The 26,155-nt window shown below is 46.0% G+C and overlaps 1 protein-coding gene across 2 annotated transcripts in view; it reads right to left on the bottom strand.

The window, feature by feature from the left end:
- arhgap23a (Rho GTPase activating protein 23a) overlaps nucleotides 1–24,795 on the bottom strand; it is a 72,518-nt gene extending 47,723 nt beyond the window's left edge. The window contains exon 1 of one of the 2 annotated variants that reach the window (XM_076995706.1): nucleotides 24,385–24,795. In XM_076995706.1, the coding sequence (XP_076851821.1) occupies nucleotides 24,385–24,393 (9 nt within the window). In that variant the 5' untranslated portion in view covers nucleotides 24,394–24,795. Of the gene's footprint in view, nucleotides 1–14,278; nucleotides 15,184–24,384 lie in introns of those variants that run through there. The other variant, XM_076995705.1, reaches the window with a different exon arrangement.
- Between the last annotated feature and the right edge of the window lie 1,360 nt (nucleotides 24,796–26,155).

Genomic DNA, 26,155 nt, shown 5'->3' with positions numbered 1-26,155 from the left:
CAAACTTACGAACAGGTGTGACGGGTTTAAACAAAAAGACCGATACGGACATGGGAGACACAGGGACTTTTATACGCAGAACTAAACTAGGGACAGGTGATGACAATGACACAGGGGCGTGGTAACAAACGAGGAATCATCAAAACCAACGAGCAGGGCGGGACAAACAGGCAGGGAACACGGACATGAGGGAACCCAGAGTGACAGCTACGAGAGGGGGCGTTGCCCTACGTGACATCACCCCTGGTCTTTGTATGGGTATGTTGTTTTTGTGTTAGTTATTTTATTAAAACTCCTCAAATCTGCATCTGCATCCTATCTGCTCAGTCAAATCCGTTACAAAAACAGCCTGATCGCTTGACCCGGTGACAGTGCCAGGTAACATGTTTATAATTGTAACGAGTAACTATACAGCACGTAAAAATTTATTGGAGTAAAAGTATTAAACTGATGGAAAATATTTATTGAAGTGTAAGTGGAAGTAGGAGAAAAAAAATAATACTCCAGTAAAGTACAGATACAGCATTTTAGTACTTAAGTACAGTAGTGAAGTAGTTGTACTTTCTTACTATACAATGTGGTATACAGCAGTAGTACAGAGGTTTACTACACTGTGGTATACAGCAGTAGGGCAGTGGTTTACTACACTCTGGTATACTGCAGTAGTAGTGGTTTACTACACTGTGGTATACTGCAGTAGTACAGTGGTTTACTACACTGTGGTACACAGCAGTAATACAGTGGTTTACTACACTGGTACACAGCCGTAGTACAGTGGTTTACTACACGGTGGTATACAGCAGTAGTACAGAGGTTTACTACACTGTGGTATACAGCAGTAGTACAGAGGTTTACTACACTGTGATATACAGCAATAGTACAGAGGTTTACTACACTGGTATACTGCAGTACTACAATGGTTTACTACACTGTGGTATACTGCAGTAGTACAGTGGTTTACTACACTGTGGTATACTGCAGTAGTACAGTGGTTTACTACACTGTGGTATACTGCAGTAAGCTTTTATAGACACAGTGCCTCTGGGAGCCTTGTGTCCTACACTTTTACTTTCATTTTTACTTCTGTTCTTTCTCTGTGTGTGTGTGTGTGTGTGTGTGTGTGTGTGTGTGTGTGTGTGTGTGTGTGTGTGTGTGTGTGTGTGTAATTTAAGCTGTATTGTAATGATGTTTGTAAACTGTAATTAGTAATGGAGTACATCAGAGATTACATTTGAAAATGTCTGTCCACACACACACACACACACACACACACACACACACACACAGAAATCCTCAATTGCAAAACATCTAGCCATGAGATGCCTGACCCCTGCTGGAGAGGGAGATCATTACTCCTTCACGGGCATACACACACAGGCACACACACAGGCACACATAGGCACACACACACACACACACACAGAACAGACGTGTGCGTCAGAGTCACAGTGGAATTAAGGCAAGAGATTAATTAAAATACAGCAAGCAGACAGTGTTCAGTAGCAGACAGTATTCAGTAGCAGTAGTGTTCAGTAGAAGTTGTGTTCAGTAGCACAGTGTTCAGTACAAACTCAAAGAGCTGCAGGTACAGGAAGAGATCACATAACACAAGCAGTTCACTTTCAGACTTTAATCTGCCTCCTGTGTGTGTTATAGCCTGGTTAATTTTAGCTGTAATCCCCAGTAAAGCTTTGACCCATGTCTGCCCTGCGTTGGACCCAACACACAGTTCTGGCTCAGACCCAGCTGGGGGGGACAGTGAGGGGTGTAGATTGATGGATGTAAAGTGATGGGTATAGAGTGAAGGGTATAGAGCAGGGGTGCCCACAAATTTTCAGGTTGCGAGTAGGCCTGTGTTGAAAAAATTGATTTTCCGATTCAGAATCGATTCCCTTATGATGATCTGATTATCGATTCGTACGTCCAAAGATTGATTTTTTAGTGAACTTTTACCCCCGCCTCGTCACTGAATTCACGCAGGCGTGCTCGGTCTAAAGCCTGGTTTATACTTTCGCGAGCGACCGTAGCGCGCGACTCCGCCCACCTCGCGCGACCCTGCGCGAGCGGTGTAGGCGTTTATACTTTCGCGAACGTCGCGAGCGTCGCTGCAGTGTTCTCCGAAACGATAGGTGGCGATAGGTGGCAGTGGAGAATAAAAAACCCCTGCAAAACCGGTGAAAGAACGTTTTACCTGACCAGAGACCGTATATATACACCAGGCATCAAACATAAATATGACTTTGCAATGTTGTCCGAAACTATATGTGGTAGTATAAAGAAACACCCCTCAAAAAAAAGGGGAATGAACATTTACCTGACGCATTTTAATGTTGCTTTGTGTTTCAGGTTTGAAAAGTGCTGGAATTTAGGCTAAAGTACATTAAAATGTTGAAATTACGTTAACAAATACGAGCCTCTTGTAATTCCAGGACGAAACATGAGAGAACGTGAAGACGTTAAGATTGGGCGTTTTGAAAATAAACAACCATTAAATAATGTGATAAAAAAGCGAATTATTTTGATTCATTTCGAGTATATGTATAAATATTTAACTTAATTAAGTTTAACGTGCTGGGAAATATTGAAATGGACCTTTAAAGTGACGTACAAGTGCTTTAATTCCACCTTGTTTAGGTGTATGAACCCGGCAAACATGACTTTGTCCATCGCGCTGAAGCGCGGCGCGCGCGCGAAGTTACAAAATTCGAGAGGTGCACGACCTCGCGCCGCGACAGCGCGCGAGGCCCTCGCGCACGGGCGGAGCCACCGCGATTACGTCATTTTCGCCGCGCGGACCCTCGCGCCGCTTGCGGCGCGTCGAGTATAAACCAGGCTTAAGCCTGGTTTATACTTTCGCGAGCGACCGTAGCGCGCGGCTCCGCCCACCTCGCGCGACCCTGCGCGAGCGGTGTAGGCATTTATACTTTCGCGAACGTCGCGAGCGTCGCTGCAGTGTTCTCCGAAACGATAGGTGGCAGTGGAGAATAAAAAACCCCTGCAAAACCGGGGAAAGAACATTTTTACCTGACCAGAGACCGTATTTAAACACAACAGGCATCAAACGTAAATATGGCTTTGCAGTGTTGTCCGAAACGATACGTTAACAAATACGAGCCTCTTGTAATTCCAGGGCGAAACATGAGAGAACGTGAAGACGTTAAGATTGGGCGTTTTGAAAATAAACAATCATAAACTAATGTGATTAAAAAAGCGAATTATTTCGATTCATTTCGAGTATATGTATAAATATTTAACTTAATTAAGTTTAACGTGCTGGGAAATATTGAAATGGACCTTTAAAGTGACGTACAAGTGCTTTAATTCCACCTTGTATAGGTGTATGAACCCGGCAAACATGACTTTGTCCATCGCGCTGAAGCGCGGCGCGCGCGCGAAGTTACAAAATTCGAGAGGTGCACGACCTCGCGCCGCGACAGCGCGCGAGGCCCTCGCGCACGGGCGGAGCCACAGCGATTACGTCATTTTCGCCGCGCGGACCCTCGCGCCGCTTGCGGCGCGTCGAGTATAAACCAGGCTTTAACTAACTGTAAAACGACTTGGCGTCGGACAGTGCCGGTAACGACGATAGTCAAATCGGAAATCTAAAAACAGGACAGTTTATCCAGTGTCAGTGACTATTTACAGTTAGTCCGTGTCACTGACCGTTTACCCAGTGTTTTTACAGTTTAAAAAAAGTTTAAAATGTTCTTGTAATGTTGGGCGCAAGGCGATGGATGAGACAGAATCCTTTGCACTTTCCAAATCGTTACGTTTATTACATTTACCGAAGCGCAGACAGCGCACATAAAACACGTTTACATAGAACATGTGTGACTCAAACAACGACGAGCACAGGATGCTGCGCGAGCGCAAATTAAATAGACAAACCACATCAACCCCACGTGATTACGAGACGAGCCACAGGTGAGGACTATCACAAGACGCACCCGCACTCACGGAGATACACCGACGTAGACGATTAGACGCAGACGACGTTAACACGCCCAAAACGGAGGGGTCGGGGATCGTAACGTGAGAGTTCTGTTCTTATATTCTCACTTTTTAAAAAAATACACGTTTACATTTTATACTTTCAGTTTATTAAGTGTGAGCACTTTTAAAATAAAAATGCATTTGGTAGCAACAGCTTTTGGGTGAATTCTTAATTATTTCAATCATAATAATAATGCACTGGTTAGTGTCCCAGTAGGAGCCCACTGTTGCCTCAAAGATGTCCTCTGTTTATTGTCCTGGATTACCTTTCTTGAAGGTAGATTTATGATGACCCTTTTCACCAGTCTTCCAGCCATCAGTAACTACCAACTACCAGTAACTATTTGCTGATTAATATTGATATAATACTAGTTTTAACATGTTGCTTCTGTACACAGTCAGGAAACAGCTCAAATACATTTTTTATAACACTATAAACCCCGAATTGGATCGAATCGGATTGAATCGATTAAATCGGATTAAATAGAAAAAAATCGATTCTTAATCTTCAGAATCGGAATCAGATCGATCCTTGGAATTTGAATCAATACCCAGCCCTAGTTGCGAGCTACTTATAAGATGACCAAGTCAGAAAGATCTACCTCGCCCCGAGTGTAATTTGTTGACCGGGGGGGTGGCGAACGTAAATTGTTGAGGGGGGGGGGGGGGGGGGGGGGGGGTTGGCGGGGTTTGGGGGGGGTGGCGAACGTAAATTGTTACCGGGGCGGTGTATATATACAACCGTCAGAGCAGATTCATTCATCCACTACTTTTTAATGTCATGCGATCTCCCCGCATTCCTTCGCGATCGACCGACACTTCCTTCGCAATCGACGTAATGAGCACCCCTGGTATAGAGTGAAGGGGGAAGAGTGTTGGGTATAGAGTGATGGGATAGAGTGAAGGGGGAAGAGTGATGGGGATAGAGTAATGGGATAGAGTGATGGTATAGAGTGAAGGGGGAAGAGTGATGGGATAGAGTGATGGGTATAGAGTGAGGGGTATCGAGTGATGGGATAGTTTGATGGGTATAGAGTGATGGGTATAGAGTGATGGGATAGAGTGATGGGATAGAGTGAGGGGTAGAGAGTGATGGGAATAGAGTGATGGGTATAGTGATGGGTATAGAGTGATGGGTATAGAGTGATGGGGATAGAGTGATGGGGATAGAGTGATGGGATAGAGTGAGTGGTATAGAGTGAAATGTATAGAGTGAAAGGTATAGAGTGATGGGTATAGAGCAGGGTTGCACAACATACAGCCCGCGGGCCATTTGCGGCCCGCAGGCACCTCCGTTGCGGCCCGCCGGTTGATAAATAATTTGGCCCGCCTTCTGGCTTCGTGCCTGAATTTGAACGACGAACCAGTAGTGTTGCTTTTTGGGCTACTTTTTATTTGGCTACCGCGGGAGTAAGTAAACATTACGAATCGATCGCGACATAATTTGGATCCATTTTACACTACTCGCCGCCTGTGAACTCGTGATCACGTTGTCACTAGCAACTTGTTCGGTCTGCTTCACCTAAGAGGGGTTAATGATCTCCAGATAGCAGAGGAACACACATGCTTCATCAGGACCAACCACACAACCAAGGCCTTGCTTCCTGGACTGGTTGCCATGGCTCCAGAGCAAGCCACACACAGCTAGAGCGTCACTGAGAGGAATGATGCGAGTCACTGGATTTGTAAAGTAGCACAAAATATGGAATAGAAAATAGAAATAGTAGAGGAACAACATTCATGTGTAGTGGAACCATCTGTGTGTGTGTGTGTATGTGTGTGTGTGTGTGTGTGTGTGTGTGAGAGAGAGAGAGAGAGAGAGAGAGAGAGAGGGAGGGAGAGAAAGAGAGAGGGAGAGAGAGAGAAGGCGAGAGAGAGGGAAATAAACTCAGTGATGTTAAGCAGAACCCAAAAGAGCTCCCAGATGGTGCATAAACACTACAACAGGCAATACACACACACACACATACACACGCACACACACTTGTACACACACACACACACGTACACACACACACACTCATACTCACTCACACACATTCATGCTCACTCACCCAGTCACAAGGCTAGCAATACACACACACACACACACACACACACATACACACACACAGAGATTGAGTGTTCTCCATTTTCTGCTGATTAACACATCAGGTCAGCTGCCTCTCATACAGCCTTAACAATCATAGCAACAATCTCCCAACAGCAACCATCAGTACTGCTGTAAATGTAAGTTTGGCATGATCAAAATATCGTACCAAAAGACCTTAAATACACGACTCAAATGAACTCTGTGAACCAACAACTGTGTGTGTGTTTATTATAACATACTAAATCTTGTTCTGATGAACTTAGATGTAAGAGAATAATCCATCAGGGCCATTTTCCAATGGTCAGATGTGCTGTGGGTGAGATTCCCGGGCGACCTCATGGACAGGAAGTGTCAGCTGCTCAGACCAGCAGAGGAGCGTGGTTCCCATACCAACCAATCACTTCCTTCTGGAGGATCTAACCACCGAAACGTGACAAGAAAAACCACTCCCCTCAATGGAGCACAGATGCTTCCTGATTGGCTGGACAGAGGAGCTCCCAACAAATCAGACTTGCTGAAATTTCCCATGTGAAACTGTACCCAGTCCAAACGTGACTAAGGGAACCGACTGTAAACGTGTAGCCTGTTCTGTTTCTGCCGTCACCAGCTGTAACGTGTCCACCGGACCACACAGCCTCACACACACACACTACCGCACGATCAGCTAGAACACATTCACATCTATGGGGTTATTTTTCATAATCACAATATATTTCATATTCATGTGATATTTACAGTAGGAAGCTAAAAATCTTCAGTAATAATTACTAACCCAGTGGCAATCATATAATTAATTAACCAGTGATAATTACATATATAATTAACCCAGTAATAATTACTTAATTATCCCTCCAGTTTGTAGAATCTCAGTGTAAAGATAAGAATAATCTAGAGGATGAGTAGCAGGATATTTGGTGAGGCAGGCATGTCTGGGCTGTAACTGGTCCTGCTGAACCAGCACGGACAGCAGTTTTGTGGCTGAAAATATGGCCACATCTCTGGAGACCTCAGGCAGAAGATACCCCAGCCGAGGATCCTGCTGTACACTCCTCCACTCTCCTCCTCTTTCACTCACTCCATCTTCCTTCTCTCCCCTATTCCTCCATGGCTCCTATGATCTTCCACTCTCTCTCTCTCTCTCACTCTCTCTCTCTCTCTGTAATTAACAGGGTTTAAATTATAATGTTGGGATGATGATGTTCTTCTTTCCTTTTTACTAAATGCCTATGTGTGTGTGTGTGTGTGTGTGTGTGTGTGTGTGTGTGTGTGTGTGTGTGTGTGTGTGTGTGTGTGTGTGTGTGCGCAGTGCGGAACGGGACATGGAATCCAAACCCTTCCACAGGGTTTGAAGGCAGAGAATGAGAGAGAGAGAGAGAGAGAATGAGAGATAGAGAGAGGGAGAGAGAGGGGGAGGGAGGGAGAGAAGGAGATAGAAAGAAGGGAGGTGATAAGCATTCAGGTGATAAAAAGGTTGGAATGTCTAAATAATCTTGTGAAATGACATGGTCACGTGCTGTACCCTTACCGACGTTGTTACTATGGCAACGTCACGCACTGCAATGGCCTACCTGAAGAGCGTAGACAAAATCTGAAAACAACTCAATATCAAGCAAGACAGAACATCACAGGGGTGTGTGATCCTGTCTCTGCAGGCAGATCCTCGTGAATAGATACAGTATGTGTAAACATAGTGAGAGACAAAGAGACAGACAGCGAGAGAGCCAGAGAGAGAGACAGGGAGAAGCTTTCATCAATTTTAGTTGGAAGATGACCAAATAAGGCAAATGTTCAAAAGAGAAGGAAAAGGATAAAGAAGAGAGGAAGAGAAAAGTGGGAGCAAAACAACATCAAGGAAAGGAAGACCTAATGCCACAACCAGAGCCATAAACATTAGACGCGACGGCGCAGATGAATCTCAACCCCGGGAACTCTGGGTCAATCAGGATTCTGATAACGCACCAAAGGGGCGGGAGTGTGGGGCACAGGGCAGGCAGACGATGGCAGAGACGAGAGTGAGGAGTGTGTTGAGATGGGGTGGGCGATAAAGCAGTTTGGCTGGACCCCACCCAGCCCACAGGCTGCCACACCACTCTCCCTCTACCCAGCTCATTAATCTCTGCATCAGGCACACAGATTAGGCGAGCCCCAGGCCCTGAACCTGGCCTGCCTGGACACGAGCACCCAGGTGTACTGCACATATGTGTCTCAAGGAGCAGGCTGACTATGTGGCCCATCTGCTGCACACACAACTGGCGGAGACACTCGTGTCAGCAGTACAGAAGCTGGAGAACAGCATCTCAAATACACGCCTACCTTTCAGAAGAAAGCCCTTCAGACATCGATGCTCAACCACGCCCACTGTGTGTCACAAAAGCCCCAGTAATCTCAGTATAGCCAGTAATCCCGGTACACCAACTTGTGATCTTGTTGGAACATTTAACTTTTTAAACTTTTTGACTAAAAATTATTCTGAGGAAGACTTAAGTTGCTGTTTGACCATGAAACTGTGAGACTGAACCTGGCCCATGGGCTCAGACAACTGTTTAGGTTGTTAAACTCATTTCTCCATGTTTGGTAGCTATACCTAGATAGACAGATGACAGATACTCTCATGGATGATTAATCTATATATATATATATCACAACAACTGTAAAAAGCACTATATAAATAAAATTTGATTGATTGATGGGTTGTACTGGTCATACTGGGACAGTACTTCATAACTTCATTGTACATTCATAGTACATAGTACTTCATAGTACATTTCATAGCTGCTAGCATACTTTCTGATGTGATCTTGATGTTAATGTTGTATGATCTGCTATGACACAGTATCATATCTTATCCTGCTGACAATTCATATCCAGAGTAACTTACAGTCCCAAGAACTTTGATCAGTAGAGCATGGTGCACATTTCCTGATGAGGACTGAACTAAAGTCCTCTGATCCTGTGTCCAAGGGGCAACGGCGTTACCTACTACACTACACCAATAAGCACAGGGGCCACATGATCATCATCAGGTGCCACATGTCCACAATTGGACCACGTCACATGTCCACTGTACAGTTAGGCAGTCCTGGGCACCATTTGCAAGTGGAGTGTCCTGTCTCACACGCAGCATTCCCACAACCATTGAATTGTCCTGGTTCCTGAATATTCAACATGAATATTTAACTGTTTATCCAAAAGACATCTAGCCAGCATGACCCTCTGTTCATGTTATCGGGTTTCAGAGGCAGGAGATTTGTAGCATTGTGAGACCAGAGGACTCTTAATTTGTAGCACTGTAAGACCCAAGGACTCTTAATGGTGCGAGCAGTGTTGTGGCTGAGCCTGGAGTCCAAGTCCTTTATTTCATGCAGGTCAGGGCAGTCTTATCCGTGAGAAGTGTTTGGCGTTAATACTGCACTATATGAAGGAATCTATTTGAGAATATTTGAGCTATTTGTGACTGTATTTCAGAGGGGCCATATAAAAAATGCTTCACTCTAATCATATAAATATAACCATATACACACATATGACCATTCAGTATATTACAGAAGTGTTGTTTCAGGGGGTAAAACACACAGGTCTGTCATCTAAATTGGAACTAAAAGAACACTCCAACACATACAAAACACCAGGTGTATTCTCTCTCTCTGACACACACACACACACACACACACACACACACACACACACACACACACACACACACAAAACACTCTGATAAGGGTAATTTGGCCTCAATTCATAATCAGGCCAGATGGAGCATTCCATAAACACACACAGACTCCAAACACACATGCACCCACACAGTCACACAAAGACAAACACACACATACACACACTCCAAACACACATGCACCCACAAAGTCACACAAACACACACATACACACACTCCAAACACACATGCACCCACAAAGTCACACAAACACAAACACACACATACACACACTCCGAACACACATGCACCCACACAGTCACACAAACACACAGACTCATGCAAGCGAGGCCTCCAAATCAACCCAAACCCCTCAAATGTTGAAGACTGCACTCTCACACCAACCTTTACACCAACAGCAGTCTGAAAAATACGGTTATACTCCATACCAGCGTATAAGCTGAAGAAGACCACAACACAACACAACCCACAACATAACACATCCCAACATAACACAACCCAACACCTCTCAACACACCACAGCACAACCTAAAACAACACAACGCCTAAGAACATAACACCTCAACATAACACAACCCAACACATCCCAACACAACCCACAACATAACACAACCCAACATAACACAACCCAACACCTCACAACACACCACAGCACAACCCAACATGACACACTACAACATAACACAACAGAACAAAACAACACCTCATAATAAACACAACACAACCAAACCCAACACCTTACAACACAAAACAACACAACACAACACTTAATTAACATAAAACAAACCAACACACCTCACAACACAACACAACCCAGCAAAACACAACCCATCAAAACACACAACAAAACATTCTTGCTCTCTCTTCCTTTCTCCCCCTTCGTCTCCCTCTCTTTCTATCTTTCTTTCTCTCTCTCAAGCCGTGGGCTGACAGGCATCCTCATGTGGTTCTATCCAAAAGGAAAAAAAGCCCCACTCACCGCCCCCCTCAGCAGACCCCCCCTACAGATTCCTCTCCTCTACAAACAACAAAACTAAAGCTTCATCTAGCTTTTTCAGTGACACAGTGCTCAATGGTCACACAACATTGGGAGGATGGAGGGTGGAGGGTTTTGGGCTGGAGGGTGGTGGGGTGGACAGGATCAAGCTGACTAAGAGTGGGTGGAGAGGGTCAGTGGAGGTCACGGTTACTGTCTGCACCTATGACACAGACCATGGGTGAGGCAACAGGCTACTGTTCCATATGAGAAAGACAGAGAAAGGGAGAGAGAAGAGAGGGAGATAGAAGAGAGGAGAGAGGGAGATAGAAGAGAGGAGAGAGGGAGAGAGAGAAGAGAGAGGGAGGAGAGAGATGAGAGAGAGAGAGAGAGAGAGAGAGAGAGAGAGAGAGAGAGAGAGAATTAACTGAGGAGGCCCTGAATCAATAAGCAGCCATTATTGGTGTGTGTTCTCAGGCCTATGGGAATAGCAGTCCAGCCCACACCCCTCTGAGCCCTGAGCACTACCACACCATGGTTATGACGAGACCCAACATGCATTGATCTGTTCCACAGGAACACAGCCATCCAGCGCTACACACAGGCCTAACAGCACTGGCCTACCAGAAGGACTGATTACAAATACACAATGATTACATGACGCAAACTACATCAACGGCAACTAACTCAATTCCCACCTGAGCTGTGCTGGACACATGCTAGTGTTCTGAGGTTTACCAGCCTGTGTGACAGTCACAAGCAGAACACGGTGGGACAGCAGTTTCCAAATCATCCTGCCTTTTGAGTGTGGAGTAATGAGTTCAGAGAAAACTGATCCAAGAACAGCTTACCAACTGCAATTGGAACCAATGGTAATGGTGTCACTGCCTCTTGGGATACAATGATTCATCGATTTCACATTAAGATTGTGATATATACACACACACCCCATACCCACTTACGTACACGCGCGCACGCACGCACACAGACACACACAATCAAATACACAGACACACACAGATTCCTATTTAAAGTCCTATCCAGACATCACTAATTAACCTTCTTATTATATATACCCTTCTTACCCATAATTATAAATATTACAATGTGTTTTAGTCTGGAAAATAGTTGGCCATTAAATCCGGCTAAATCAGGCCTGCAGTTTAAATCAGGTTAAATCAGGCCTGTACATTAAATCAGGCTAATTCAGACCTATATGTTGGGATAGGCTGCTAGGATGGGAAGCCATCCTGGTTTCCCACAGCCCGCTCCAAGTTTCCAAATCTTACATATTAGAGGAGCTTCCAAATGGAGCAGAACAAACTCTCCTCCCCTCCCACCCCTCCCCTCCCCTCTCCTCCCCTCCCCTCTCCTCCCCTCTCCTCCCCTCCCCTCTCCTCTCCTCCCCTCCCCTCTCCTCCCCTCTCCTCTCCTCCCCTCTCCTCCCCTCTCCTCTCCTCCCCTCCCCTCTCCTCCCCTCCCCTCCCCTCCCCTCCCCTCTCCTCTCCTCTCCTCCCCTCCCCTCTCCTCCCCTCCCCTCCCCTCTCCTCCCCTCCCCTCTCCTCCCCTCCCACCCCTCCCCTCTCCTCCCCTCCCCTCTCCTCCCACCCCTCCCCTCTCCTCCCCTCTCCTCCCCTCTCCTCCCACCCCTCCCCTCTCCTCCCCTCTCCTCCCCTCCCCTCTCCTCCCCTGTCCCTGCACCAACCATTTAGTGCTAATGGAATCAGGCATCAATTAGGTATGGCAGACAGAGAGGAGGAGAGAGAAGAGAGGGGGAAAGACAGCAGCCACCTCTAACAGTACCCAGACTCAGAGAGAGAGAGAGAGAGAGAGAGAGAGAGAGAGAGAGAGAGAGAGAGAGAGAGAGAGAGAGAGAGAGAGAGAGAGAGAGAGGAGGGGGAGAGAGAGGAAGAGAGAGGGGGAGAGAGAGGGAGAGATGACAGCAGCCACTTCTAACAGTACCCAGGCTCACAGAGCCACACCCGATGAGGGACACAGAAAACTGCAGCAGATATCTATTAAATCACTTCTGTGTCAGAAAGAGGAATCTGTGTCTGTCTATTTCTTATTCCCTCCCTCCTCCCCATGTCCCCCCCCCCCCCCCCCCCCCCCCCCGGTTAGGGCAGGGCCCTCCGCAGATAAGCATGTGATGTTTACACACTTGTGCCCTTTATAAACACACATGCTCCTACGCACATTCGAAAACTCGAACATTCACCACGATCAGTCTGCAAATCTTACATTCTGCAATCACACTGATGATGCACGTATATTACATAGTTATTTACTAGAACATGGGGGAGAAATACTCTGAGCTGTGATCTGTAAGGTTCTGTTGGTTAATCAAAGAACCATGAGTCAGGGCATTGACCACGCTCAGGGGGTGAGACTGCTAAGGCTCACGAGGCAGATTCCTGATGACACAGGAGGGCTGTGCTCAGGACACAGGACGGCTGTGCTCAGGACACAGCCAAGATGTGAGGTCAAAAGCAGCACATTGATTTTAACATGTATACTTACAAATGACAGCTAACACACACACAGCAAAATTCCCCCAAGGTGGCCTGTACACATATTGACTGGTTTATCAGAAATCACATGCAATCTCCACAAGCACACACACATAAACACTCACACACACACACACCATTCTCATTTCCAGACCAGAGTCTCAAGCAGTTACAGAATGGTTATTTGGCTTTTCTTGGTCGACAAAGAGATCATGGTGGCGTTTAAATGGGAGGAGATTTCCAATGTAAAAGAGAGGAGGACGGTGTGAGTGCTCGGCAGGGTCGTTCACACTTTTACAATTACGTGGAGACTCCAGGGGTCAGTGTCTTTATCACAGAAACAACAAGAACTATCCCTGCAAAAGAGGGGGAGAGAGAGCGATCTGCTTAAAATGCAAACTAAAAAGAAGAGGAAACAGTTCAGGGGGTATAGGGGAATTAAAATACAAGGTGAATATCACCACCGAATATCCATAATCGTCTCGACAATGTCAAGAATCGTTCACTAATAGTTTCAATGTATACTAAGAAATCACCGATTAAATCAAATGTTTAGAGTAAGACGTTAGTAAGGGCACGCTTGTGAAGGTGATCGGTCACATCTCAGCAGTGGCGGTCTGGCATCCCTAATGGATGTGCCCCACTCGCACGGAGGAGGTTTTGACAGTTCCGAACAACTCTGTGATCAGGTATGCAGACTAGAAACCGGACATCGCGGTGAATGGATAATCGATTAAAACGGCGGTGCATCGCAGATAAACGCGCCTCCGACAGACGCGAACAGAGCGAACGGCCCGCAATGCGATTATGAGCCCAACATGCAATAAAAGCCCCAATCAACGCGTCCGACCCGCGCCGTGTGCTATTTCCACAGTGTGCACGCCGTAAACACGCTGTTTAATCCTCTTAGGAAACCGAACGGTGTGAGCAGCCCGAGGGCTCCTCTGCGCAGAAAAGTCTTTGACGCTCGACATAAACTAAACATTAGATAAGGAGAACACGAGACCATCGCGCAGAGGAGAATGGCCGCACTCACCTCGTTCTCTGGGCACGGAGGGATACCAACAAGACAAAATGCAACTCCATTCATTGGACAGCTGAGCTCGTTGTGTAGGGGATCCGAGAGAGGGGACGGGTTTGTTCTAAACAAAGAAGTTACAGTGAAGGTAATGAGTCTGTAAAGCTATTAGAAGCGTCCCTAAAAGCCCCGGCGGTTGCGTGTCCGCGCACGACGATGCCCCGTGGCATGCACTTATTCAGTCCGCGCGCTCCACTCTTTTCCGTTGTTTAATCAGCGCGTGGTGACCTCCACTCCTCTGGCTCCTTCCCTCCACCGGCTGACTAGGAACGAGAGCGCGGTTTGTTAAATCTGTACATGCCGAGACCGCCAGCCATCACTGTAGGCTCGCCTTAGCCATCCCGTACTCAGACAGTTGGGGCGTGCGCAGCTGCCCCTGGGCGCCCCGCGCGAGCGTTATTACGTACGCGTCCCTCTCCGCGCGCTTCGACCACAGCGCGCGTGCTGGGGAAGAGGGGGGGTGAAAGGGGCACGAGCGCACGGTACGTTCAAGGCTGTGAAAACAAAGCGTCCTTTGTGCCCAGATAAAGCGGCAGGCGGGGAGGAAAAGACAAAACATCGAGACGAAAAAAAGAGAGTGCAGAGAGAAACGGATGCGGAAGGCACAAGAGAGAGAGAGAGAGCGCGAGGGACATGGAGCTATTTCCTCGTGAATGGCTGAGGAGAAAGTCTCTTCTTAATGGAGTCTGGGAGGAGATGTAGCTACTCCACACAACACCACCTCTTGCACCAACAGCACCACAAGGAGGGTAGAGTTCAAAAGAGATCAGTCTGCGCCGCGCGACAGCGCCAAAATAACTCTATATACTCTACTCTCCCGCAGGAACACATTACTCCTCCAGGAGGCTTGTTAGACGCTTACGTTGAATCTCTGTTTGAGTTCTAATAACTCCCTCTTGTGGAGAATGTGCCGTTTGCTAAATGTGTGTGAGAGAGTAAAACCGTGAGAAACCGTGACGGTTTTATGATGATGTGCTGCAGTTTGGGCGTTTCGCATGTACCAGTGACGCTGCACAGTCTGGAGTCTCCCAGAGGGCAGGAGATCGCAGCAGCCCTAAATACACCGGGGTCTTGCACAGCAGAGCGCGAGATCATGTTAATCGTGATAATCACTATGTTAATTCGGTTGATTACGTTTACACTAATTCAGCTTAAACTGCATTGCATACTTGAGCTGAATTGTGTTAGACTGAATGTCAGGATGTTATGATGGGGGAAGGGAACGCTATGGAGTGTGTGAGCAGAGCAGGGCAGGGCTTCTGAGGGCAGAGGGAGCGATTCCTGAGGGGAACGACAGAGCCCTGTTACAGCTGCAAAGGGCCAGAGGAGAGAGGGGGAGGGGGCATGGGGAGAGAGGGAGGGGCATGGGGAGATGGGGCATAGTTTAAACAGAAGGAAAGGACAAGACAGGAAGTGCATGATGAGTGAACTGAGAAATACATGAGAAACATATGAGAGACACACAAGACGGTAGATTCAGGGAAGCTATAGCGGAAGTGGACAGTAACGCATGCAGCTAAAATGCACATTTTAAAATAACACATTTCAGAAGTTTCCCAGTGTTCCCCAAACACACATACTCGCTCTCTCTCTCTCTCTCTCTCTATCTCTCATACATGCACACATCAACATGTTCATTGCACTGTTCCTGAAAATGCAGTCTAACCATACAGCAACCAAGTATTGATTCACAAGTGCTTAAGAGACCAATAAAACAGGAGTTATGGACATGCAAATGTGTGTGTGAGTGTGTGGGGGGTGGTGGGTGTGTAAGTGTCTGGTGGATGGTAATGGGGTTAGCCTTGATTTCCAACATTTCCTTTTTGTAATTGTGTGCACTCACAGTCTTCATGTATCACCTCCACCTCTCCATCACCTCCACCAGCACATTAACTTTTCTCCTCCACCTCCTTGACTTTAAAATTCTTTTATTAACTTATAAAGCACTGCACGGGCTTGCTCCTGAGTACCTTCAGGAACTTATTTCCTATTACGAACCCCCACGCCCACTAAGATCACAGGGTGCTGGTCTTTTATTAGTTCCAAAAATTAATAAGGTAACAGCAGGGGGAAGAGCCTTTTCTTGTAAGGCCCCCAGCTTTGGAATAATCTTCCTAAATGCGTCCGGGACTCTGACACAGTCACAATCTTTAAGTCTAGGTTGAAAACCCACTTATTTAGTTTAGCGTTTGATAATTAATATCCCCCCTTAGATAAAAGTACAGATCCAGGGGTTCATAGATGAAGGGTTTTATGGTAGACTGGGGCGCTGGTGCTGTCGTCCTGTCACTGCTCGTGGTCACTCAAGTTTGTTGACAGTGCAGTGGACGGATGCCATTGTCTCAGAATGCCCCCAAGCCTATGTTACCTTCTGGTTCTGCCTTTTTAGCTAGGCTGTAATAATTTAACTAAATGCCGGAGTTGCTGCCACACTCCGGAAATGTTTATAATTTTACCTGTCCTGTATATGTCCTCATACAGAGCTAATTTTCCCTGTTTCATTTCTCCACATGGCTGCCCGCCTGCTTGAGGATTAATGAGATGAGGAGACCAGCGATCCATCCTGAGCCAGCCACCTCCTGCCTAACCGGATGCCTACACCATGATGGACATTATTACATATTTTTCCTTTTCTTTCTCTTCTTTCTGTCTAAATTGTTGTTGTTGTCATGGTGACCGGTGTCGGCCAGAGGAGGATGGGTTCCCCCCCTGAGTCTTGGTTCCTCTCAAGGTTTCTTCCTCATGCAAAAAAACTAGGGAGTTTTTCCTTGCCACTGTCGCCTTTGGCTTGCTCACTGGGGGCTAGGACTCGGCACTTGTAAAGCTGCTTTGTGACAACAACTGTTGTAAAAAGCGCTATATAAATAAAATTTGATTGATTGATTGATTGAATGACTTCAGCAGCTTGGCAATATGGTGCCTTATTGCCACGCTGCTTCAACTCACCCTCAGGCTTCACAGAGAGCAATATGTGATCACTATAGTTTATAAGTGCTGTTAGAGGTGAGGCGAGACAGAAATACTAAACTACATCCAGAGTTAATGATCACAGGGGGCACATACATTAGCAGGTTTAAAACCAATGCGTTTTCTGTAAGGCCCATAGAGTACATATTTCCTCCCAGATTGCCACAGTTATCCACATGGTGCTGTTTCTCCTCAGTCATGGGAAAATGCATAATTAATGGAAATATGCGTAATTCATGGGAAAAGCAAAATCATGACTCCAGGCTTCTGAATCAACCAAATAAAGATGGATATTTTATTCAGTCCCTCGACACATTCCTCTGTTGGGTGACTCTTCCTGTCCGAACACGTTGCAGTGAGGAGTGACGCGTGTTGACTGTGCTGTTTTTACTGTGCTGTGTTGAATGTGTATGGATCCATCAAATCCACTCCTCCTTCAGCTGGAAACACATTTAACTGGAGTCAGAAGGCAGCTTTAAATAATTTGTTAATAACCAAGTGTACAATAATTGTTTTCAGTAAAGTTTATTACATATTTGTTTTGCACTATTAAATAACATGTCAGTTACTGCAGAGGATCATCACACCAGCTCAGCAGACCAACCCAGCACACCAGCTCGGCACACCAATCTAGCAGACCAACTCAGCAGACCAGCTCGGCACACCAACCCAGCACACCAACCCAGCAGACCAACCCAGCACACCAACCAAGCAGACCAACCCAGCAGACCAGCTCGGCAAACCAACCCAGCACACCAGCTCGGCACACTAACTTAGCAGACCAGCCTGGCAGACCAACCCAGCACACCAACCCAGCAGACCAACCCGGCAGACCAGCCCAGCACACCAGCCCGACAGTCCTACCTAGTACACCAACCCAGCAGACCAACCTAGCACAGCAGGCCAGCCCGGCACACCAACCTAGCACACCAACCCAGCAGACCAGCCTGGCAGACCAGCCCGGCACACCAACCTAGCACACCAATCCAGCAGACCAGCCTGGCAGACTAAACCAGCACACCAACCCAGCAGACCAGCCTGGCAGACCAGCCCAGCACACATTTACATTTAGGGCATCCAGAGCGACTTACAAAGTGCTTTGCAGCTGTTCACAGAATGCATCCAAGATATTAGCACATATAGGCCAGAATTCAAGACACCCTTGAACCAGACTAGTGTTGCACGGTATACCGATACTAGAGTAGTATCGCGATACTTCGTCATTAAAAACGGTACTATACCCAGTTTGCTTAGTATCGGTGCTATAGGACTAAGTGCGTTTTTTTTTTATTTTATTTTTTTAAGAGCAGTATTTCCAAAGAGTGCCACACGGGGGCAGTGTGCGCATACAACAGTGCAGCGCATGCCTCCTCTCTGCAGAATAAGAAGAACCCGTGTACGATGGCTGATAATACAAGCAATATTGCGGACCGTCCTCAGCTTGTTGAAAAACTACACGAACGAAGCGAAATATGGAATTATTTGCATACATTTCAGACAGTCATGGCAACCCCGTGGACACATCAAAACCGGTCTGCAAACGGTGCTTTAAAGCTGTACCAACCAAAGGAGCCAATCGATTCTTTTTACATAAAATGCGCTTTCGTTTGACCCACCCAAGGTGCCGTAATGCACAGAACAGTTGGTAATGCTGAAATGGCAGCTAAAACAAACGCAGTGTGTTCGCAGCTCGTCTTAATTAAACAAGGAAAGCAGCAGAAGTGCTGTGTGGAAATACTTTGGATTCGAAGCAGATACAGATGGAAAACCGAAGGACATGAACAAGTCAGTTTGCAGGCGGTGCTGGTGCTTTCGGAACATTTCAACGAAGGGCGCTAAAGCCTGGTTTATACGCGCCGCGAGCAGCGCGAGGGTCCGCGCGGTGAAAATGATGTAATCGCGGTAGCCTCGCGCGCTGTCAATTCGCGAGGTCGTGCACCTCTAGAATTTTGTAACTTAGCGCGCGCCGCAGCGCAATGAACAGTCATGTTTGTAGGGTTCATACACCAACAAGGTGGAATTAAAACACTTGTACGTCACTTTCAAGGTCCATTTCAATATTTCCCAGCACGTTAAACTTTAGTTAAATATTTATACATATACTCGAAATTATTCGGTTTTTTATCACATTATTTAATGGTTGTTTATTTTCAAAACGCCCAATTTTAACGTCTTCACGTTCTCTCATGTTTCGTCCTGGAATTACAAGAGGCTCGTATTTGTTAACGTAATACAATAGAACGGTTCAGTCAGACAGATATTTGTTTCAAGCATTTTCAAGCACGCGGACAAGGTGTGCGGACTCGCGCGCTACGGTCACTCGCGAAAGTTTAAACCTAGCTTAACACAACGAATCTGGCCAAACAACTGAAGGCACGCATATTTGTACAAAACATTTCAAGAGGTTGGTGATTATTCCCAATTCTAGTATTATAGCATACAAAATTATGTGTCCGATTATGGTATCCTAGCAAATGTCATATTCTTGGTTTAAGAGCCGTAAGTGCGACAGCATACAGGGAGAAAAAAAGAGTGATCGTACTACAATGGATCAATCATCTATGAATACTGAACTCTAATACTGAAGTTTTAGTTACATAAAGAGTTAAAGTTGTTTAAAGTATACTTAAAATACACTTTTTGCACTAGCCTTTTTTAACTTCTAAATGTGAACTCCAGAGTGCACTACTATTATTTATGTTAATTTATATTAATGTGCAATTATTTATTTTTCTGTTTTAATGTGGTAGGGACTACACCTTTCATTTATTTGACATTTGTGAAACAAAATACAATATTCATTTGTTTGTTTATAAAAAATAAATAAAAAGCCTTTAAAACGGAAATGAGCACAGTATTTGACTTTGGTATCGAAAATCGTATCGAATTTCAATACTTTTTAAAGTATCGTATCGAAGTTGTAATTCTTAGTATCGTGACAACACTAAACCAGACTACTACTAAACTACAGGATTCAATGTCATTACCTAGTATTTCGATTGAACATGCTCACTTAAACTTAATTAAAATGTATACCAAGATGTGCAAATAACCATAGACAGATAGACATACAATTTAAGAACAAGGACAACAAGTGCTATCTGCTGAGTTAGTGCTCATTTAAGTACTCAACAAACAGGTGAGTCTTCAGTCTATGTTTGAAGGTGGCACACCAGCCTGGCAGACCAACCCAGCAGACCTGCCTCGCAGACCAGCCCGGCACACCGGCCAGGCAGACCAGCCTGGCAGACCAATCCAGCAGACCAGCCTGGCACGCCAATCAGAGGCAGGGCAGAGCAAGACTTCACAAAGACAGCTACAGACAGACAGGGCTAAATACAGAGACACATTAAAGGTAACAAGATAGAAATCAATAGACAGGGCTTGATAGATTGGGATGCAAAGGAGAATTATAGAGAATGTAGCCTGGAGGTAGGCAGACATGATACATCTGCTGTTCAAGCACCCATTAAGAGAACACATACTCAAATCCCAGAATTCTGTTCACTGTTCTTACAGTGAGGTTATTTCCTGTTTAAATTTTACTAACCAGTAGCTCATAAAATCACATGACACCACTTTCTCTCGATTTACATCACTTCCTAAAGGTGACAGAGGGGTAGAAGACTACTGCCATACTGAGCCCTGTGTGGCTCCATGCTGACAGAAAACAGGAACCCAGTGTCATTAATGCCAAACACCAGGGTGACACCACCACCTTGTGGAGAATGTCCTGCTTGTTAACCATGAGTTTCATAGATGGGAGTCCACTACCCACAGGGACTCCACTACCTGTGTAGAGTTCAACTACCAGACCTATATCAGAAAAACATCAGCCTACAATCTTTTTTTCTGTGGCTTCATAGAGCAATGTAGCACCAGGCTGTTAAAGACATCACTATCTGCGCTGCAATCTATATAACATACGTGACTGGTGAATACACACCTGTAGACCCCACACTGAATAAGAGACAAAGAGAGAGAGACAAAGAGAGAGGCAGACAGAGATACACACACATACACATACACAGAGATACGGAGGGAGATGGCCTGTATACACATTACCTTCCAGTAGGATCTGTCTGTGGTGTTTAAACAAAGATAGGTGTGTGTGTGTGTGTGTGTGAGAGAGAGAGTGTGTGTGTACTATATTTAAACACAGAATTGAAACTCATGTCCTAGGTCAGCGCTTCCAGCACTGAGTCAGCACGTCCTCGCATTGCAGGACACAAACTATCAACAGCCAAACTGGCCCCAGATCTGCAGAATCAGGTGCATTTGCACAGTGTATCTACAGCCAAACTGGCCCCAGATCTGCAGAATTAGGTGCATTTGCACAGCTGTACATTAATGTCCTCAGCTGGACAGAAGTTGATATGATGACACATTTACAGACACTGGAAAGAAAGGAGAGATTTGGCTGGATTACAGACAGACAGACAGAGAGACAGACATCCTAATCATGAGAATCATGAGAAGCGGAAAGAAACACATCATAGTTTAATGTGCAGTGTTATTCACTGTGAAAATGTTCAGTGTTATTCATTATGTGACTGATGTGCACACACACAAGTTTCGCCTCACACACACACACATCTCGCCCCACACACATCGTCTCTCACACACACACACACTCACACACACATCTCGCCCCACACACATCGTCTCACACACACACACACACACACACGTCTCACCCCACACACATACGTCTCACACACACACATCTCACACCCATACAGCTTTCAGCACTTTACCTTCGGCTTTGTACAAAAAAGGGAGAAAATCGACTGACAAGCACTAATCTGACACTGAATGTGTGTGTGTGTGTGCACATATGTCTGTGTGTGTGCACCTGTGTGTGTGTGTGTGTGTGTGTGTGTGTGTGTGTGTGTGTGTGTGTGTGTGTGTGTGTGTGTGTGTGTGTGTGAGACGATGTGTGTGGGGCGAGATGTGTGTGTGTGTGTGTGTGTGTGTGTGTGTGTGTGTGCTTTTTTGTATGTCTGAGATGAGTATTGATTTGCTCCTGCTATTTGTAGTGTGCCTTACATTCACCCCTGGATTTTTAATAAAAGGAAACACACACGCACGCACACACACACACACACACACACACACACACACACACACACACACACACACACACACACACACACACACACACACACACACAGATGAGACCTGCGTTCTTCACTGCAGGGCCTGACCTGCTTTATATAACCAGCATCTTCTTGTTCCTCCCACAGCACAGAATGTGTGTGTGTGTGTGTGAATGTGTGTGTGTTTTACACTCACGTGTTCAAACAAATATACCTATCTGCATATGTGTCATGTGCTTCTAAATGTTGAGCACAACAATTTCTGAAAAGGAAGAGAAGTCTGAGTCAGCAACACACACACACACACACACACACACACACACACATACAAACTGACAAACACTCTCTCTCACACACACACAAACATGCAAACACACACACACACACACACACACACACAGAGAGAGAGAGAGAGAGAGAACAGCACTGTTACATGAAGAACTGCATTGTTACAGAGACAACTGCACTGTTACGGTGAGAACTGCACTGTTACAGAGATAACAACACTGTTACAGGAAGAACTGCATTGTTACAGAGAGAACTACACTGTTACAGTGAGAACTGCACCGTTACAGAGAGAACTGAACCGTTACGATGAGAACTGCACTGTTACAAAGAGAACTGCACTGTTACAAAGAGAACTGCACTGTTACAAAGAGAACTGCACTGTCATGGAGTCCTGGCCTCAGGACCAGATGTTAAGGAAGGCTTACAGTCAATTTGTCCTGATGTTTTAATCTCTAAGGGGTGTGAATTACAGTACATGGAAGCAGATACCACCACCTTAGCAACAACATCACACTAGCAACAACAGCGCTTAGCAACATCACATTAGCAATAACAAACCTTAGCAACAACATCACATTAGCAACAACATAACCTTAGCATTGCAGGTGGCCTAGATATGTAGCTCAACATTGGCCAGGCTCCTGAATCTATGTGTAAAATTCTGGGATCTGAGATGGGGTCACAATCACTTTCCTCCTGTCCATAAAAGACAAGCTGGACACAAATATGACTGCTGATCAGACCAATCAGAATGAAGATTGCAGGTGTTGTGTGCTTGTAGAACTAACAGCTTGTGGAACTAACAATGTTCCCGGTAAATCAAGGAACATCAAGGAACCGTTAAGCCTGAACTAAAATCCATATTGGTGTTCCGTACTGGTGTTCCATGTTCCATTTTCCCGGTGGGTTCTTCCCTGCATTCCCAGCACAGTGCTCTGGCGAACTGTGAAGTGTGCAGAATTTAGGACACTGCATTTCCCAACCTGGGCTGCTGTTATTCAGCTCAATTTCTGTGAGTGTCTGTGTGCTTTATACGGAAAAGTGCCCCGAAAACCTCATTTTTGGATCTGTCTGCCATGCTGCATTGAACTGTCAGGAGATGGCGGTAAATTTAAAAGGCCATGGTGCACCGTGCAGCCTTTCGTGGTACATGCCCACAGTGGAATCAAGACAGACACATTATAAATCAGCAAAACAAGCTGTGACGTGTGTACACGCACACACAAGTACACACGCACACGCACGCACACACACACACACACACACAAGACTGTGACTTGTTGAGACATTTGTGATATTTTATTTCACCTGCAGCACTGACAGTAGCAGCATACAATAGTCAAAGAGTGAGTGTGTTATTATATATTATTTTGACTTTGGCAATATACTCCAACACACATTCGTGTAATGTGAAATGTGTAAATGTATGTGTTCAATGTGTGTGACAGTATTTGTGAAATGTGTGTGTGATTGTACGTGTGCAATGTTTGATTACATGTGTAATGTGTGGTGATTGTATGTGTGTCATATATGTGATTGCATGTGTGCAATGTGTGTGATTGTATGTGTGTAATGTGTGTGATTGTACGTGTGTCACATATGTGATTGCATGTGTGCAGTGTGTGATTGTATGTGTGTAATGTGTGTGATTGTATGTGTGTAGTGTGTTTGATGACTGCATTTGTGTAATGTGTGTGTGTTGACTCTCACCTGTTCCATGCTTCAGTGGTCCCGTCTCCAGGTCCAGTTCATGGCCCAGATTTCCTGGTGTTCCAACTTCCTTGCACAAAAATTCCCAAAACAGCGTTCCTAAATCCCAAATCCCCAGCAGGGAAATCTGCAGACGTCCTCAGGCAGGTGTGACGTTTGATCAGAGACACATCTCTTTCAGCCGGTGCGAACGTGCTGCACACACTACACATGTCCCTGGGCTTTATGTTCCATCTCTCCCTAGCTCCCTCTCTCTCTTCGTTTCTTTCTCTCTCTCTCTCTTCCTTTCTGTGCCTCCTTGTTCTCTTGTGGAAGGACAGAGAGCACGAGTGCCTCTGTGTGCTGGATCACTCCTCCCGCAGCGTGGAGACAGGACCCTCGTACACTCATTCACACTCCCGTCTCAAAGACCTTGTCTCCCCTCCTCTCCCCTCTCCTCCCCCCACCTCTCCCTTCTTTCCTCTTTCCTTTTGCAGGCTCCTCCTCTCTCCCCTCCCCCCTCGCCACTGTATGCTGTCTCAGTTGGGGGAGGAGAGGACAGGAAGGGGGGGTGGGTTGGTCGGCGGACATGTCACGTGACTCCTGACTCTGCTCTAAAGGCCCCTCCCCTGACAGCAGTTGCCCGGCCCATGCCCCAGCTCAGACCTCTGTTGCCATTAGCAACTGCTGCCGAGCACAGACCAATATGGCTCATTATTGGCTGGCTGTGCATGGAGCACGTAGGGACATGTAGTTCAAGGAAAATAACTCAGCAGTAGGTATGTGTGTGTGCATATATGTCTGTCTGTGTGTGTACATATATATCAGTGTGTGTGTGTGTGTGTGTGTGTGTATGTGCATATGTATCTGTGTGTGTATGTGTACATATAATAATAATAATAAATCAATTTTATTTTATGTTGCCTTTCTGACACTGAAGGTCACCTCACATAATCTAAAATATAAAATATGACAATAAGAATAAATAAAACAGCAAAACACAGAGACAATATTCAACAAATAAAATGGATAAAATTAACAGAGCAATTGGAGTCAGATGTTATAGGCGACTCTAAATAGATACAATTTGAGACCCGACTTAAAATGTGAATGTCACGTTACGGCCCCTGACCCCTCCCTTTTGGGCGTGTGTTTATGTTGTCTACGTCTAGTCGTCTGCGGATCTCTGTGGGTGCGGTTGCATCTGAATGTGTTCATTCGTCTCACCTGTGGCTCGTCTCGTCATCACACGGTGCTTATGTGGTTTGTCTATTTAATGTGCGTTCGCGCAGTGTCCTGTGCTCGTCTTTGTTAAGAGTCTACACGTTTGTGTGTGTATGTTGTTTACTTTGTAAAAGTGACCGTGGGTGACTCAAGGATTCTGTGCCTCGTCCTTCACCCTGCACCGCGCGTCACAGAAAGACGAGCCGACCAAGATGCCAGGTTTTGTGACCCATGCCAAGAAGGGAAAGAGGCCCAGCAGGCACCACCATGCCTCTTCCCCTGCACAGCACCGCGATGCCCCAGTGACCGTCAAGGAGATGCAGCAGGATCCATTGTGTGCGCACCTGCTGCGTCAGGCTCGGGACACCAAGGTGGCCTCGATGGCGGACTACTTCCGGGAAGCCGCGGCGAGGCTGTGGAAAGAGAGACACCGCTCTCCCACCAGAGACCTCTTGCCTCTGCGGGTAGGCTCCCTAGAGATCTGCTCCACTGAAAAGACCCCCGAGAGCAAGTTTGAGGGGGAGGAGTCGGAGGAAGACTCCGAAGAGGGAGGAGAAGCCGACATTGT

Source organism: Brachyhypopomus gauderio, chromosome 2 (genome assembly GCF_052324685.1).
Source record: "Brachyhypopomus gauderio isolate BG-103 chromosome 2, BGAUD_0.2, whole genome shotgun sequence".
NCBI classification, from domain to species: Eukaryota; Metazoa; Chordata; class Actinopteri; order Gymnotiformes; family Hypopomidae; genus Brachyhypopomus; species Brachyhypopomus gauderio.
This window is presented reverse-complemented; position numbering and strand designations above follow the sequence as displayed.